The following is a 15,876-nucleotide window of genomic DNA, read 5'->3' as shown; positions in this document are numbered from 1 at the left end:
GACAGCTTGTTTCCATGCATAGATTAGACTGGTCTAGAACTTGTTATGTACCACAGGCTGGCCATAATCTGATGGTTCTCCTGCTTCTGTGTTCCTAGTTCTGGGATACAGATGTGAATCTTATTCTTTTTTATGATATTTTGTTTACTTTTCTGTTTCTTGTACTTTACACATAATACTAGATTTACAATTCATCTCATATATATTTTCATAATTCACTAACCTGAATTCAGGTGCTTATTTCATGTCTGTTATTGTGACTGATCTTCCTTCAAACTCAAACATTTCCCCCCCTTCGGATGTGAACAATCTCTGATATTATGATCTGTTGGTTCCTGTAAATTCATTATTTGATTTAGTGTGGCTGTGCCCCCTCCTGGTAAACTTTTTGAAGAGTGAGCATGACCATATTTAGCCAGTTTTAATCCTGAAAATTTCTAGACTTCTCTAAAATATGCTTTTGTGGAATACACCCTTTCAGTGTTACTAGTGTCCAGGCATGATGAGGTAAAGAAACCTTGTTTATTTTATTCTCCACCATTTCCGCAAAAATTAGAACCCCTTTTAAGTTCCGTGAAGTCATAGGAAACATGTTACTTTCTGTTAGGTTTTCTTTTACTTTGAGACTAAATAGTCACTGATCCTAGGCTTAAATTCATGTCCCACGGGATTTCCACAGAGCTAAGTTGGGTGTCTCCTTATATCTCTGTCACATGTTTATTTTGGAATTTGGGGCCCTACTGTCTGAGGCACTGTTCATATTCTCATTAGAAGAGTCGATTTGGAGATTGGAGACAATGAACAAATTTAGCTTCAATATTTTTTGACTTTCCTCTTTTGCTTCCTACCCATTGCTATCTTTTATAGGACATTTTCATACTCTGGTTTTTTTTTCTTATATTCTTGTGATTTTTCTCAGCATATCTTATCATGTTTTCTAGAATGGTCAACCTGAGATAGGTCTCCTAAAATTTCTACAAAAGTCACCTGATTTAAATATGTCTTAGATTTTAACCCAAACCTACTAGTTTCTGTAGTAGATTTCTGTTGGTAATGAGGAAGCCAATCACTTTCAGTGTTTTCTTATGCTCTCTTTGATGGCATTTTTGCCTGTTGATTGATTCCAAGCACTCATGAACACTGACCAGGCATTATTTGCTTTGGTATTTTCTATCTGCTTTGCATGGGTTTCAACAGCCCAGCCCAGCTGCTCAGAATTTATAAACCAAGCCTTTGCACTGTGTCTGAACAGCATCAGACAGGCCTGGCAGCAAGATGGAATCACAGACACAGGTCCTCATGTTTCTGCTGCTCTGGGTATCTGGTAAGAAATTTAAAGTATTAAAACCTTTTCAAGTTTCATCTTTGTGGAAAGAAATTTGCAATACGTGCCAGTGTGTAATATTTCTTACAAAATAAATTTCTGATATTATGATAAGGACATTTAAATGAAAAATATTGACTGTTGTTATAATCTATGTTTGTGTATCTATGCATTTTCACTGCTTATTAATTATTGCAGGTGCCTGTGCAGACATTGTGATGACACAGTCTCCATCCTCCCTGGCTATGTCAGTAGGACAGAAGGTCACTATGAGCTGCAAGTCCAGTCAGAGCCTTTTAAGTAGTGGCAACCAAAAGAACTATTTGGCCTGGTACCAGCAGAAACCCGGACAATCTCCTAAACTTCTGATATACTTTGCATCCACTAGGGAATCTGGGGTCCCTGATCGCTTCATAGGCAGTGGATCTGGGACAGATTTCACTCTTACCATCAGCAGTGTGCAGGCTGAAGACCTGGCAGATTATTTCTGTCAGCAACATTATAGCACTCCTCCCACAGTGCTTCAGCCTTCTACACAAACCTCGTTGAGAGTTTAAACAGCTGTGTACACCACATACAGCTCTGGTTATACACACTTCCCCATTCAGCCTTAGAGGTGCCATGTCTGAAATGCTGATGAAAAAGTTTACAGAGCCCAGTAAAAAATAATGTATTCAATGTTTCTTATGTCTTTAGGTATAAAAATTCTATACACTAAAATGCAGGAAAAAAAATCCACTGTATTGGTTTTCTATTCCTCCTGTAACATATTCTGTAACAACCACAAATCTGTTGATTGAATATAAGGGATTTAGTTTTTTATAGTACTACACCACAAATCTGTTGATTGAATATAAGGGATTTAGTTTTTTATAGTACTACACATCTGATATCTAATATAAGACCCTATGGGCTGTTGTGATGTTGTAAACTATGTTTTTGTTAGAAATATATAGAAACATTTTTCTTGTGTTTTCTAGTTCCTAGGAGGTTTTCTTACTTCCTTAATTATATCCATCTTTTTCTGACTTTTCTTTTTCTTTTCTGACTCTTTTATTTGTAATCCTTTTAATTATCTTTATGTTTACAACATCACCACAACAGCCCATAGGGTCTTACATTAGATACCAGAAATGTAGAACTATAAAAAAAACATGAATGCCTTATATTTAATCAACAGGTTTTTGGTTATTACAGAATATGTTGCAGAAGGAATAGAAAAACAATACTGTGGATTTTTCCCCTGCATTTTGTTGTATAGAAGTTTTATACCAAAAGACATAACAAGCATGGAACACATTATTTTTTACTGGGCTCTGTAAACGTTTTCATCAGCACTTCAGACATGGCACTTCTAAGGCTGAATGGGATAGTGTGCATAACCAGGGCTGTGTGTGGTGTACACAGCTGTTTAAACTCTCAAGGAGGTTTGTGTAGAAGGCTGAAGCACTGTGGGAGGAGTGCTATAATATTGCTGACAGAAATAATCTGCCAGGTCTTCAGCCTGCACACTGCTGATGGTAAGAGTGAAATATATCCCAGATCCACTGCCTGTGAAGCGATCAGGGACTCCAGTGTGCCAATTGGATGCCAAGTAAATCAGTGGTTTCGGAGATTTCCCTGGTTTCTGTTGATACCAGGCTAAAGCATTACACACATTCTGACTGGCCTTGCAGGTGATGCTGACCCTCTCTCCTACTGATGTGGACATGAATTTTTGTGACTGGGTCATCACAATGTCTCCATCAACACCTGCAAACAGAAATAGATGAGTATACACTTACATATACAAAGACTTCATGATACAAATGTTAGAATTCAAAATTTCTTTTCGAATGGCATTGTCTGCCTAATATTGGCTTCCTATAGGAAATAGCTATTTAAATAAATTACTTTTAAGATGTTATAATACTTTTAAATGTCTCACCAGACAACCAGAGCAATACGAATACCAAGACCTGAGTCTGTGACTCCATCTTAATGTCCATGCTGTTCAGATGTATTTCAGATCTCACTGCAAAGACCTGGTTTATAAATCATGGGCAGCTGTGCTGGCCTCTAGGGATCTATGCAAAGTAGTCATCAAATAATGAAGTAAGTTACACAGCTGTTTGAGAGTATCCAGGTTAAATAAACCGTCAAAAGTACTACCAAAGACAGGAAGTAATCACTGGGAAGGAAGCAAAATAGAAGCTCAAGGACCAATTTAAAGCTCTGAAACCACAAGTGTGTAGATGCTCTCATGACAGGCTTCCATTAAAATCAGATATTGGATGAGGGAAAAGGACTGAAGCACTGGGGGCCAGCAGAAAGTATATCAACAGGCAACCTGGGGAGGTAAGAGGTTTGGAAGACCCTCCAGAATGCATCAGAGACCTGGGAGGTGAGAGACTCTCAGGACTCAAAGGGATGAAATGCTCAACAGTATGGAGAGGGAACTTATAGAGCCCACCTCCAGCAGGAGGACAGGACATCAAATGAGGGAAGGGGTGCCATCCTACAGTTACATCTCTGACCAATAATTGTTCCTGTCTGAAAGAATTACAGGGATGGAAATGGAGGGGATACTGAAGAAAAGAAGGTCCAGCGACAGGCCCAATAAGGAATCCAGCTCAAGTGGTGGTCCCAAGGACTGACACTATCAATGAGGCTATGAAGAACTCACAGAAAGGAACCTATCATGACCTCACTCTAGAAGACACAACAAGCAGCTGAGTCTGATGCAGATATTTGCACCCAACCAATGGACAGAAGCAGCTGACCCCTGTTTTTGAATTAGGGAAAGACTGAAAGAAGCTGAGGAGGACGGCGACCCTGTAGGAGGTCCAACAGTCTCAATTAATATGGACCCCCCGAGATCTCTCAAACACTGGATCACCAAACAGACAGCATACACCAGCTGATATGAGGCCACCAACACACATACAGCAGAGGACTGCTGGATCTGTATTCATTCAGAGATGATACACTTAATCCTTAAGAGACTGGATGCCCTAGGGAGATTAGAGCTCAGGTGGTGTTGGAGGTGGGGGCATACATGTGGAGACAGGGATGTGGGAAGGAGGTATGTTAGGTGGAGCAGTAGGAGGATGGAGGGGTTGAATAAAATATGGAGTGTAAACAAAATTAACTAATTACTTAAAAATTCAACAGATCAGTTTTACAGAAATAATAGTACAACTACCTTTGATTCAATCACAAGGAAACAATAAATCCTGTACAACAGCAAGAGCAAAAGAAGAAAGAAAGGGGAAGTTAAAAAGAAGAAAGGAAAAAAGAAGTGAAAGAAGAGGAGGGGAGAGGAAAGAAAGAGGATGGAGAAGAGATGGGGTACTGAGTAGGGCAGTAAGAGAAATGTAGAGGTCAGTTTCTGCAGCCACCATCACAGTCCTCCCTCAGCCAGCAGCTTGGGTCCACCTCGGGTCAGTGGACATGATGAAGCAGCAGACAGCAAGGTGCTCATAGGGGTTCAGTGTTTCCATGGGTCCAGCCAGCCATGCCCCTGTGCTGTGAGTGTTTCTACCACTTCATGGAGTCAGCATTCACATTTCTTGGATAACCTGGCCTTGTGAGGAGCTGGCAATGATTTAATTCCATCTCTAGGTTTTCTGTAGGCACATGGAGAATGATGGGAAGCTTTACTAAGGAAGAGTTTGACTGCTGTACCCTCGATTGAAGGCTTAACTGCTAAGGACATTCTGAACCCAAAATAACAATTGAAGTCTCTTCTTTCTATGATGTGGAGACATTCTAAAAAAGCATCTGAGGTGGCTAAAAGCTCTTCCCCGTGTTACTCCCTTTTATGCAGTCAAGTGTAAGGACCACAGAGCCATAGTGAGTACCCTAGCTGCTATTGGGACAGGATTTGACTGTGCAAGCAAGACTGAAATACAGTTGGTGCGGGGCTTCAGATGCCTCCAGAGAGGATTACCTATGCACCGCTTTGTTGTAAACAAGTGTCTCAAATCAAGTATGCTGCCAGTAATGGAGTCCATATGATGACTTTTGACAGTGAAATTGAGTTGATGAAGAAAGTTGGATAGAGAAGAGATGGGGTACTGTGTAGGGCAGTAAGAGAAATGTGGAGGTCAGTTCCTGCAGCCACCGCCACAGTCCTCTCTCAGCCAGCAGCTTGGCTCCACCTCGGGTCAGTGGACATGATGAAGCAGCAGACAGCAAGGTGCTCAAAGTTGGTTTTTTGGATTGTCAATGATGATTTCAAAGCAGTTGTCGCCTGGTGCCACACTCAAAACCATTGGGCTCCTCTTGAAATGGGCAAAAGAGCTAAATATTGACATCATTGGTATTAGCTTCCATGTGTGCAGTGGATGTATTGACTCTCAGACCTTTATGCAGGCCGTGTCAGATGCTGGCTGTGTATTTGACATGGGAACAGAAGTTGGTTTCAGCATGTATGGGCTTGATATTGGGGGTGGCTTTCCTGGATCTGAAGATACAAAGCTTAAATTTGAAGAGGTCACCAGTGTGATCAACCTAGCTCTGGAAAAGTTCTTTATCAAACTCTGTAGAGAGAATCATAGCTGAGCCGGGCAATACTATGCTCAGCTTTTACACTAGCAGTCAACATCATTGCCCTCCACCCAAAAAGGTAGAAGGAGCATACCCACTCTGACGATGAAGATGAGCAAACCTTCATGCATTATGTGAATGATGGAGTGTACGGATCATTTAACTGCATTCTTTATGATCATGCCCATGTGAAGGCCCTGCTGCAGAAGAGACCCAAGCCAGATGAGAAGTATTACTAATCCAGCATCTGGGGGCCAACATGTGATGGCCTTGCTGGTATCGTTGAGCGCTATAACCTGCCTGAAATGCATGTGGGTGATGGATGGTGTTTGTGAACGTGGGTGAATACACCATTGCTGCTGCTTCTACTTTCAATGGGTTCCAGAGGCCAAACATCCCGGCCAATGTGGCAACTCATGAAGCAGATCCAGAGTCATGGCTTCCTGCGGGAAGTGGAGGAGCAGGATGCTGGCACTCTGGCCATGTCTTGTGCCCAGGAGAGCAGGATGGACCGTCACCCTGCAGCCTGTGTTTCTGCTAGTATCAATGTATGCATGCCATTCTTGTAGCTCTTGCCTACAAGTTTAGCTTGAATTAAGGTATTTAACTTAATTACTGCTAGTTTGGAGTGTCTCTGTAAGAGTAGTGTTGGCACCAATGCAGTATGTAAGACTAGGAGATGGGGGTCACATTGTGTCCCTGTGGTAACTTTGAATATTTGTCTTATATGGATTTTTATTCACTTTCAGACATGATATTAATGTGTGCCCCTCAGCTGCTAAGCGAGCATTTGTAGCTTGAACATTGGCAGAACATGCCAAAAGCTTCAGCCTCCCATAGTCCTGATTTATGAAGCACCCAGTGTAGAGTCTGTTATTTCTGTCAGGTTCCCTGGTACTTGGTGTAAGACATATTGCACACTCACAATTAATCCTGTAGAGGACAGCAATGCTGCAAACTATTATTGTCAGCAGAGTAAGGAGTTTCTTCACACAGTTTTCTGTATCTAAACAAAAAATTCCTGGGCTTGTGGATCAATGACATTCTAACTCTCTAGACAACTCTACCAAAAATCTTCAGGTTTCTTGACAAAAAGTGTACTGACTAAACTTATGCTAACTTGATATACAATGTAGTCATCTGAGAGTAGGAACATTGATTAAATGCCTTGACAAGATTGGTATATTGACAAGCCTGTTGAGCATTTTTATTAATTAGTAAATAATGTGGGAAGACCCCCTAAAATATTAATGAGGCCACCCCTAAGCTTGTGGTCTGAGTTTTATAAGGCAGCAGGCTGAGCAAGCCATGTGAGCAGCTAGTAAGCAGCACCCCTCAGTGGCCTCTGCATCAGCTCCGGCCTCCAGATTCCTGCCCTGGTTTGTTTGAGTTTCTGTTCCAACTTCCTTTAGTGATGGACTATGAAAATGGAAGTACACAGAAACCCTTTCCTCCACAAATTGTTTTTCTCATGGCATTTCATCATAAGAATAGTGACCTAAGACAAAAAGTAAAATCATGAAACATAAAGAGTTTATACTGGTGTGTATGCTTCCCTGTACCTGTTATAGTTAATTTCCTAGCTAAATGGTGATCTCTATTCAATTTCTCAAAGAATTTGTTTTAGTTTTATTGTTTTTTGAATAGGTGTTACTACTAAATTTGAAGAAAATTTCCCTGTTCATTAAAAAAAGAGAACTACATGCTTTTTAATCCCTGTCTTGGCCTTTTGAATCTTCTTATCAGTAGTTAGAGATCTCAGTAAATGATCCTTAACCACAAGTACATGTCTGTATTTTTCAATTTTAGAGTCATAGCTCTCTACACATGAAAGCATATTTGTTAGGTCTCAAATCAGGGGCAGATGACTAAGTTAGATGTCCCTTAACATACCAAAGAAGATACTGGCTGCCCAGCATATCCCATTGTCTACCTGTTACTGGGCCTTCTTGGCTGGCATACCTCACTCCTTACCCTGAACACTCCATCCCAGATATTGGTCTGTGCTTGTCTTCCCCCAGCTCCATTGGCCTCTATATAATCCATCATTATGGATCCAATCCCCTTTTTCATCTACCTCTTAGATAATCTTCCTGGCCTCGTGGTCAGGATCTTCCATCTCCCATCTTCCCTCTTCATATGGCTTGGCTCCTTCTGGTCATGGTGACTCTGGAAACCTTTCCAGCATAGGACCTTTTCAATTGAAAGTTTTAAGAATAGCTGTGAATGTGACTCTGAGAAACAAGAAAATCAAAGGAAATGTGGAAACTTTAAACCAATTACAAATGCTTAATTATAATGATCAAGAGCTCAGAGGCATGAAAATTCATGATGGCCACAGAGGTTCCTCTCAACACTTCTCTGCATCATTACCTGGAACTCAGAGAAGCAGCATCCATAGCAGGTGTGTGTCTGATGCCATCTCTGAGAGCTGGAAGAGAGGATGCTTCTAAGGCTCATTGCAGCTGCCTTTAAAGGAGCCTGGGCTGTTGTATAATGACTCTATATACAAATCATCTCAGCCAAGTGTGTGCTGCTTCTCAAAGGACACCTGCTCCTGTTTCACCCACAGGAAGTTGGTGTCAGCAGAAAATTTACTACAACATCACATGTGTATCTTAAAGGAGTTTGCAAGTCTATTTTATTAAATCTTTTCCCTGTAGTTTTTCTGAGGTGTGATATGGAAGAATGCAAAATAAATGTACAGTGTAAAGGATGTAAAGATATTTCAAGAACAACTTGATCCCTCAAGATCATATACACACAAAGATAATGTTTTCTAAGATGGAAAAAAATAAAGACTCAATTAAGAGGTTTAATATAATTAATTCCTAGGATAATTACTTATTTTATTTTTTCTCTATGTTTTTTGGGGTGTCTATATGTGTTCATATTGATTTGAAGGAAATTTCCCTTGCCATGGCATGTGGGTGAATATCAGGAGACAACCTTGTGTGTGGCTGTTGCCATTGACCTTATCTGAGGTGGGGTTCACAATTCTCACGAAAGGCACCATGGCCCAGTGTCTTCTAGGAATTTTCTTGTCTCTGTTCTCATGTGTGATAGCATAACTCCAAGTACAGTCACATGTTGCTACCGCATTTCATTTTATGTGAATTCTTGGGGTATAAACCAGATCCTCAAACTTACATGGGAAGCACTTTATCCATAGAGTCACCTCCAACTCAGCTTTTAAATAAAAACACTGGAAGAATATTCTTCAGGTTGAACATAAATAATACTTAAGTAAATATAGGACTTCTGAGATGAAGAAAAGAACTATATAAAGGAGATTTATGGAGATACATCTAAAAGACTCTTTGTTCGTCCAAGATTATTATCACTTGTTGTCATAGTGATGAAAAGCTAATCAAAGAGATTAGTTTGGATGTTAAGTCCATTTTGTCACAGGTATTAGAATGGATAAACCAGCTGGCTCCTTGGGTCCACTTGATTGGAATACCTTTTCCCCTTCTTTTAACTTGAGGTAATGTCTATCTTTGATGTGAAGGCATGAAGGTATAAAGATGTTTTTTTCAGATGCAACAGAAAGATGGACACTTTCTGTGTCTTTTATTGGGGAAATTGATACCATGGATGTTGCATTATCAGTGATGAGTGCTTATTGATTACTCTTATTTCACTGTGGTAGTATAAGAAAATTTCCCCCTATTTTGATTTGGTAATCTGAAATTATTTATTGTTTTCATATTCTGCAATATTCTTTCTTGCAACAGAAATTTGGGTACTATTTCAACCACAATCTATTGTCTGAGTCTTATTGGGGAATTGATACCATGTATCTTGCATTATCAATGATCTTATTCTTTGTGTGGAATTCCAGACTACCTGGATGTTTTGTGACTAGGATTTTTTAGATTGAACATTTTCTTTTTGTTTCTTGGTTATGGTGAGTGTTTTAGTTTTTTGTTGAGGTTTTTATTTTTTAACTTTTTATTGGTTGAGTTTCATGTCAGGCACCCCAGTCCTGCTTATCTCCCATCTGTAGGCTTATATTTTTCAAAGCCTATTTTAATAAGGGTTCTTAAACATTTCAACCTCCCTTACAGACCACCGACCAAATGTAGGAGAGGAAAATGGCTAATAGGACAAGAGAGACATGGACCTGCTTAGAAGTAGTTCCTTGGGGCAACTCCAGTCTTCATTGTATGCAGTCCAGTCCACTAGCAAAACACCAAAAAGGAATCCACAGCATCATCTCGATCCAGACGAAACCATGAGGCTCTAATGACTTTTCACCAAAGCATCTAAAAACAGTTGGAACACCACCTGAAGTTCTTTGGTGTGCATCTATCTACTAAGGCATGACAAATGAAGACCAGTATCTGTGAAGCCCAATAAAGGCCAGCAGGCTGACCAATGCCAGATCATCTTCCACAGTCTGTTGTGTCATACTTACATTGTTTCCAAAACATCGCATGTTCTCTCAAGCATCTGCTCCAGAAAACCATCACATGCCCTTTCACCAGATAGCTTCCAGAAAAACACCACATAACACATCTATGTCTCTAACAAAACCAGAAATTCTTACTTTGACAGACCTCTTATAACTGACCTTTGCCCTTGCAATATCCCCCAAACTAAAATATACAAAGAAGCAAACAACAATAAACAAAGCACAGAAAGCATTTCATCATAGTAGCTGTAATATGTCACAGTGTGTCTCACAGTATAACTTTGCCCACACACCTGCACTTGCAAATGATCATTGCAATGAGTCATTGGTCTGGTTCAAGATATTTGGCTTCTGTGACACCATTAGTATTGGATCCAAATAAGGACTTCTCTGGATTACGTGTTGTTCTCCTGTGTCATAGAGAGCCTACAGCTTTGTATCAGTAAGAATGGCCTTTTAATGACTAACAAAGATTTGTAGATAATATTGGGGGTGGACAAATTCAGAGTCCTGGATCTGGGCCTGGGTGGTACCTGAGATAATCAGACTGTCAGCTCTCTCTTATCAGTACCACCAAGGTTAGCTGTACTTCAACAGTACTCCAGCTAGGCTAACCATTGCCACCATTTGCATGAGACAGAGTCAGATTTTTCTCCTTCATGGTATCTGGACAAGAACTCTTATGTTCTCACATGCTTCTAGAGCCAGCTTTCATTGTGCTGCCCTATCAAGATTTGGGCCCACTCTTCCAAGTGCTGCAACATGTGATGGGGCTAGGCCATCTCTCCTGCTTTTCTCCCTCAGGGCTGACTTACCTGTTGCTTTTCCATCAATGCCAGCTCTATTCTGTTGCCCTGATAAGGTGCAGGGCCCACTATCTCAAGTGCTACAGTCAGTGATGGGGCAGAGCTAGGTCTCCAACTACTGCAGGTGGAGGAGGGGAATCACCCTATGCACATTGGCCACCTCACACCAGATATGAGTGGCCACTTGACCACACTCTCGTCCTCAGAGCCAGCTCACCTGTGCCTCCTCCACTAAGGGTCAGCTCCACTGTGCTGCTCAGATGAGGTGCAGGTATTGATCTCCTAAGTGCTATGCCAGGCAAGTGACAGGGCCAGCTCACCAGGTCTCATAACCTCAGGGCCAGTTCCATCGACTGTCATAGGTGAGGAGGGTATTGTCTCTGACCCATGCCACCTCAATCCAGAAGTATGGCAGGACCAGCTCTACTCCTCTAACCTTGCCACTGCCACCAGAGCCAAGCCTACTATACTGACCAGGAAAGATGCAAGTCTAACTCATCTGCTTTCATAATCCCAGGACCAACTATCCTGGATACCTTGGGTGGCAAGGGGAAATTGGGTAAAGGAAACAGTCTCCCACTCTCCAGAAGTCTAGGCCACTTCACAGCAGAGGAGAGATTTTCATCAGGTACTTCTAACATGTTTTCAGTGTGTGAGATTCTCTATTCCATCTCCTGGATTCTGTTGGTGAGCCTTACCACTGAGATTTTTTGCTTCCAAATTTTTTCATTTCCAGCTTTACCTAACACTTTATATTCCCTGAATATAAAAGAATTTCTTAAATTTGTTGCCATATCTAGAACTTAGGAGCATTTGGTTGCTCTGGGTTGCCTAGTAGAGAGTACTTTTGAGTTCCTTCCAGATATGGCCATTGTTTGTCTTGGATTGAATGTGTTTCAGTATGTTGGAGATTGACAAGAGTGGAGATGAGCTCAAAGGTGTGGTCAGAGGGGCTTCAAGTGTTCCATAGAAAAGAGGAAAACTGAGTCTCCCTGAAATTTAAACAAGCCCCTGCAAAATGTGTACTAAAGCTCTGGGGATGAGAGGAAGGAATAGTAATTAGAGAACAGAAAGGAGAGTGAGAATGTCCTACCTGATCCCCAGTCCAGGAGTGAGAAAGTGGAGTTCAACAAGAGAAACTGTGGGGTGCCTCTGGAATTGAGGCAGAAAGAATGTTCTGTTTCAGGGCTAGGCAAGAGACTAGGTAATTGAATATACAGGAGAGGGAGAAAAGTGGATATTACCTACATAATTTCCAGTCTGTGGGGGCTAGCTGGTTTTCAGGCAAAGAGTACCTAAGGGTTTGGTGGGTGGGAAAAAAATGGATGGAGAGTGGGAAATTGACTGGTGTATGCTTCCTGCTTGCTGGTTCAGTATTTGACAGATCTCTAACGTTCATATTAGTTGAGACTGCTGGTTCTCCTAAAGGGTCGCTTTCCTCCTCAGCTTCTTTCAGTCTTTCCCAAGATGAAAAGACTTCTGTCCATTAATTGTGTGCAACTAATTGCCTCTTACTCTTTCAGCTACATGTTCAGTCTTTCTGAGTGCAATCATGCCAGGTTCCTTATTGTGAGTGCTCCAAAGCCACAGTAATGGTGTCAGGCCCTGGGACCTCCCCTTGAGCTGGATCCCTCTTTGGGCCTATAGCTGAACCTTCTTTAACTCAGGCTCCTCTCCATTTCCATCCCTGTCATTCTTTCAGACAGGAACAATTATCACTCAGAGTTGTGACAATGGAATGCCCTTTGTCTCTCATTTGATGCTGGGGATGGGATCTAAAAGTTCCCTCTCCTTACTGTCAGGCATCTCATCTAAGATCCCTGCCTTTGAGTTCTGAGATTCACTCACCTCTCAGGTCTCTGGTGCATTCTGGAGGGACCCCTAACCTCCTACCTCCCTAGGTTGCCTGTTTCCTTTCTTTCTGCTGGCCCTCAGGGCTTCAGTCCTTTTCTTCACACAATACCAGATCAAGTTTCCCTCCTGCCACCCCACTTCTCCCCCACTTCCACTTTCCCTTTCAGGTCCCTCCCTCCACACTTGTGATTACTTTCTTCTCCCTCCCAAGTGGGACTGAGGCATCCTCACTTGGGAGCTTTCAGCTTGTTGACCTTTTTGAGTTCTGTGGACTGTACCTTGGGTATTCTGTACTTCCTCTTTTTTTTAAATGTGGCTAATACCCACTTATTAGTGAGTACATACCATGCAAGTCCTTTTGGGTCTAAGTAACCTCACTCAAAATGATAAGCTGGAAACAACCTAGATGTCCCCCAACAAAAGAATGGGTACAGAAAATGTGGTTCATTTACACACTAAAATACTACTCAGCTATTAAGAACTAGGACATCCTGAGTTTTGTAGACAAATGTATGGCACTTTATTTATATTTGAAATGTTATTCTCCTTTCCTTTCCCCCCTGAAAACTCCCTATTCCATTCCCCATACCCCTACTCACCAACACACCCACTCACAATTCCCTGTGCTGGCAATCCCCTATAATGGGGCATGAGCCTTCTCAGGATCAAGGGTCTCTCCTTCCATTGATGTCCAACAAGACCATCCTCTGCTACATATGCAGCTGGAGCCATGGGTCCCTCCATGTGTATTCTTTGGTTGGTGGTTTAGTCCCTCCTGGGCATATACCTAGAAGATGCTCCAACATATTATAAGGACATATGCTCCATTATGCTCATAGCAGACTTTTTTTTTTGCATTTATTTATTTTCATTTATTTGGGGTAGCTTGCAGAAGTCAGTTCGATCCATCTACAATGTGAGTCTCAGGGATCGAACTCAGGTCTTTAGGCTTGGCTGCAATCACTATTATCTGTTGAGCCATCTTGTTTGCCCAGCACTGTCAGTGTGGAGGACTCAGTCAAACACAGAACTTTCGGGGACTGGAGGCTCTTCTTTGCAGGTGATTTTGCTCACTGGTGATCAACCGAAACGATATTCTTGTCAACTGCGAAGAAGAGTGGCTGAAGTTTTCTTTTGCCACTATACTCTCTTATTTATATTTTATATCCCCACAGCGTCTAACAGAACTTTATTTTCAACCAAAACATTATTTATAATAGCTAGAAGCTGGAAAGAAACAAGATATCCATCAATAGAAGAATGAATACAGAAATTGTGGTACATTTACACAATGGAATACTACTCAGCTATTAAAAACAATGAATTCATGAAATTCTTAGGCAAATGGATGGAACTATAGTATATCATCTTGAGTGAGGTAACCCAATCACAAAAGAACACAGATGGTATAGACTCACTGATAAGTGGATATTAGTCCAATAGCCAGGAATACTCAAGATACAATTCACAGACCAAATCAAGTTCAAGAAGAAGGAAGACCAAAGTATGGATACATCGGTCCTTTGTAGAAGGGGGAACAAAATGTCCATGGGAGGAGACACAGAGGCATAGTGTGGAGCAGAGTCTCCATCCTATACACAGTCACCAAACCCAGACACTACTGTGGCTGCCAATAAGTACTTGCTGACAGGAGCCTGATATAGCTGTCTCCTGAGAGTCTCTGCCAGTGCCTGTCAAATACATAGGTGGATGCTCTCAGCAAACCATTGGAATGGGCACAAAGTCCCCAATGGAGGAGCTAGAGAAAGGACAGAAGGAGCTGAAGGAGCTTTTAGCCCCATAGGAGGAATAACAATATGAACCAACAAGTACCCCCAGAGCTCCTAGGGACTAAATTAACCACCAACCAAAGGAACTTAACTATAATATGTACAGGGAAATATACACATCAGTATAAACAATGTATGTTTCATGGTTTTACTTTTTGCCTTAGGTCACCATTCTTATGATGAAACATCACAAGAAAAACAATTTGGGGAGGAAAAGGTTGATGTTCTTTCACTTCCTTAGTCCATCACCGAAGGAAGTCAGAACAGAAACTCAAACAAGCCAGGGCAGGAATCTGGAGGTCATAGCTGATGCAGAGACCACTAAGGGGTGCTGCTTACTACCTTGCTCACATGGCTTGTTCAGCCTGCTGTCATATAAAACTCAGACCACAAGCTTAGGGGTGGCATCACTGATATTTTAGGGGGTATTCTCACATCATTTACTAAGTAAGAAAATGCTCTACAGGCTTGCCAATATACCAATCTTGTCAAGGCATTTAATCCATGTTCCCTACTCTCAGATGACTCCATTGTATATCAGTTGGTATCAATTTAACCAGTGCACTTTTTTTCAAGAAACCTGAAGATCTTTGGCAGAGTTGTCTAGAGAGTTAGAATGTCATTGATCCACAAGCCCAGGAATTTCTTGCTTAGACATAGAAAACTGTGTGAAAAACTTCCTTACTCTGCTGACAATAATAGCTTGCAGCGTTGCTGTCCTCTACAGGATAAATTGTGAGTTTGAAATCTGTCTCACACCAGCTACCACAGAATCTGACAGAAACACCAGACTCTACACTGAATGCTTCATAAATCAGGACTATGGGAAGCTGTTCTGGGTTCTGCTGATACCACTGCATACTGTTTTTGCACAGTGTGTCAGTGATGCTCTCATAGGACTTGCAGGATATGTTGTCTCTTTGTCCCAGAGACACAACAAAACAAGCTGAAGTCTGGGTCAGCACAATGTCCTCCAGTAGAGCCTGGAATGATAAATATGGAAACACTACTGTTACAGGCATACTGAAACTATCTCAATGTGATACATATGCCACCTGTGAAAACTGTCACAAGCATCACTCTGAACTATTAGGAATTAAAAGGCAAAATGTGATAGTTAAAAACAAATTTAAAATGCCATGATTCCAATGATCA

The 15,876-nt window shown here is 41.4% G+C and overlaps 1 protein-coding gene, 1 pseudogene and 1 gene segment (V, D, J or C); 2 read left to right on the top strand and 1 right to left on the bottom strand.

The window, feature by feature from the left end:
* Positions 1 to 1,253: 1,253 nt before the first annotated feature.
* Positions 1,254 to 1,881, top strand: LOC110288959. The segment is given in 2 exon segments: positions 1,254 to 1,324; positions 1,523 to 1,881. Coding segments are annotated over 2 exon segments (408 nt in total).
* An 854-nt stretch (positions 1,882 to 2,735) lies between these two features.
* Positions 2,736 to 3,321, bottom strand: LOC110288958 (Ig kappa chain V19-17-like). The gene is made up of 2 exons (XM_021155183.1): positions 3,252 to 3,321; positions 2,736 to 3,076 (listed from the first exon to the last, which is right to left on the bottom strand). The coding sequence occupies exons 1-2, from the start codon at positions 3,310 to 3,312 to the stop codon at positions 2,736 to 2,738; spliced, it is 402 nt and encodes a 133-aa protein (XP_021010842.1). The 5' UTR covers positions 3,313 to 3,321.
* A 1,631-nt stretch (positions 3,322 to 4,952) lies between these two features.
* Positions 4,953 to 6,402, top strand: LOC110288957 (annotated as a pseudogene).
* The last annotated feature ends 9,474 nt before the right edge of the window (positions 6,403 to 15,876 follow it).

This window comes from Mus caroli, unplaced genomic scaffold (genome assembly GCF_900094665.2).
Source record: "Mus caroli unplaced genomic scaffold, CAROLI_EIJ_v1.1 scaffold_16829_1, whole genome shotgun sequence".
Taxonomy (NCBI): domain Eukaryota; kingdom Metazoa; phylum Chordata; class Mammalia; order Rodentia; family Muridae; genus Mus; species Mus caroli.
Note: the sequence above shows the minus strand (reverse complement) of the source record. Positions and strands in the feature narration are given on the sequence as shown.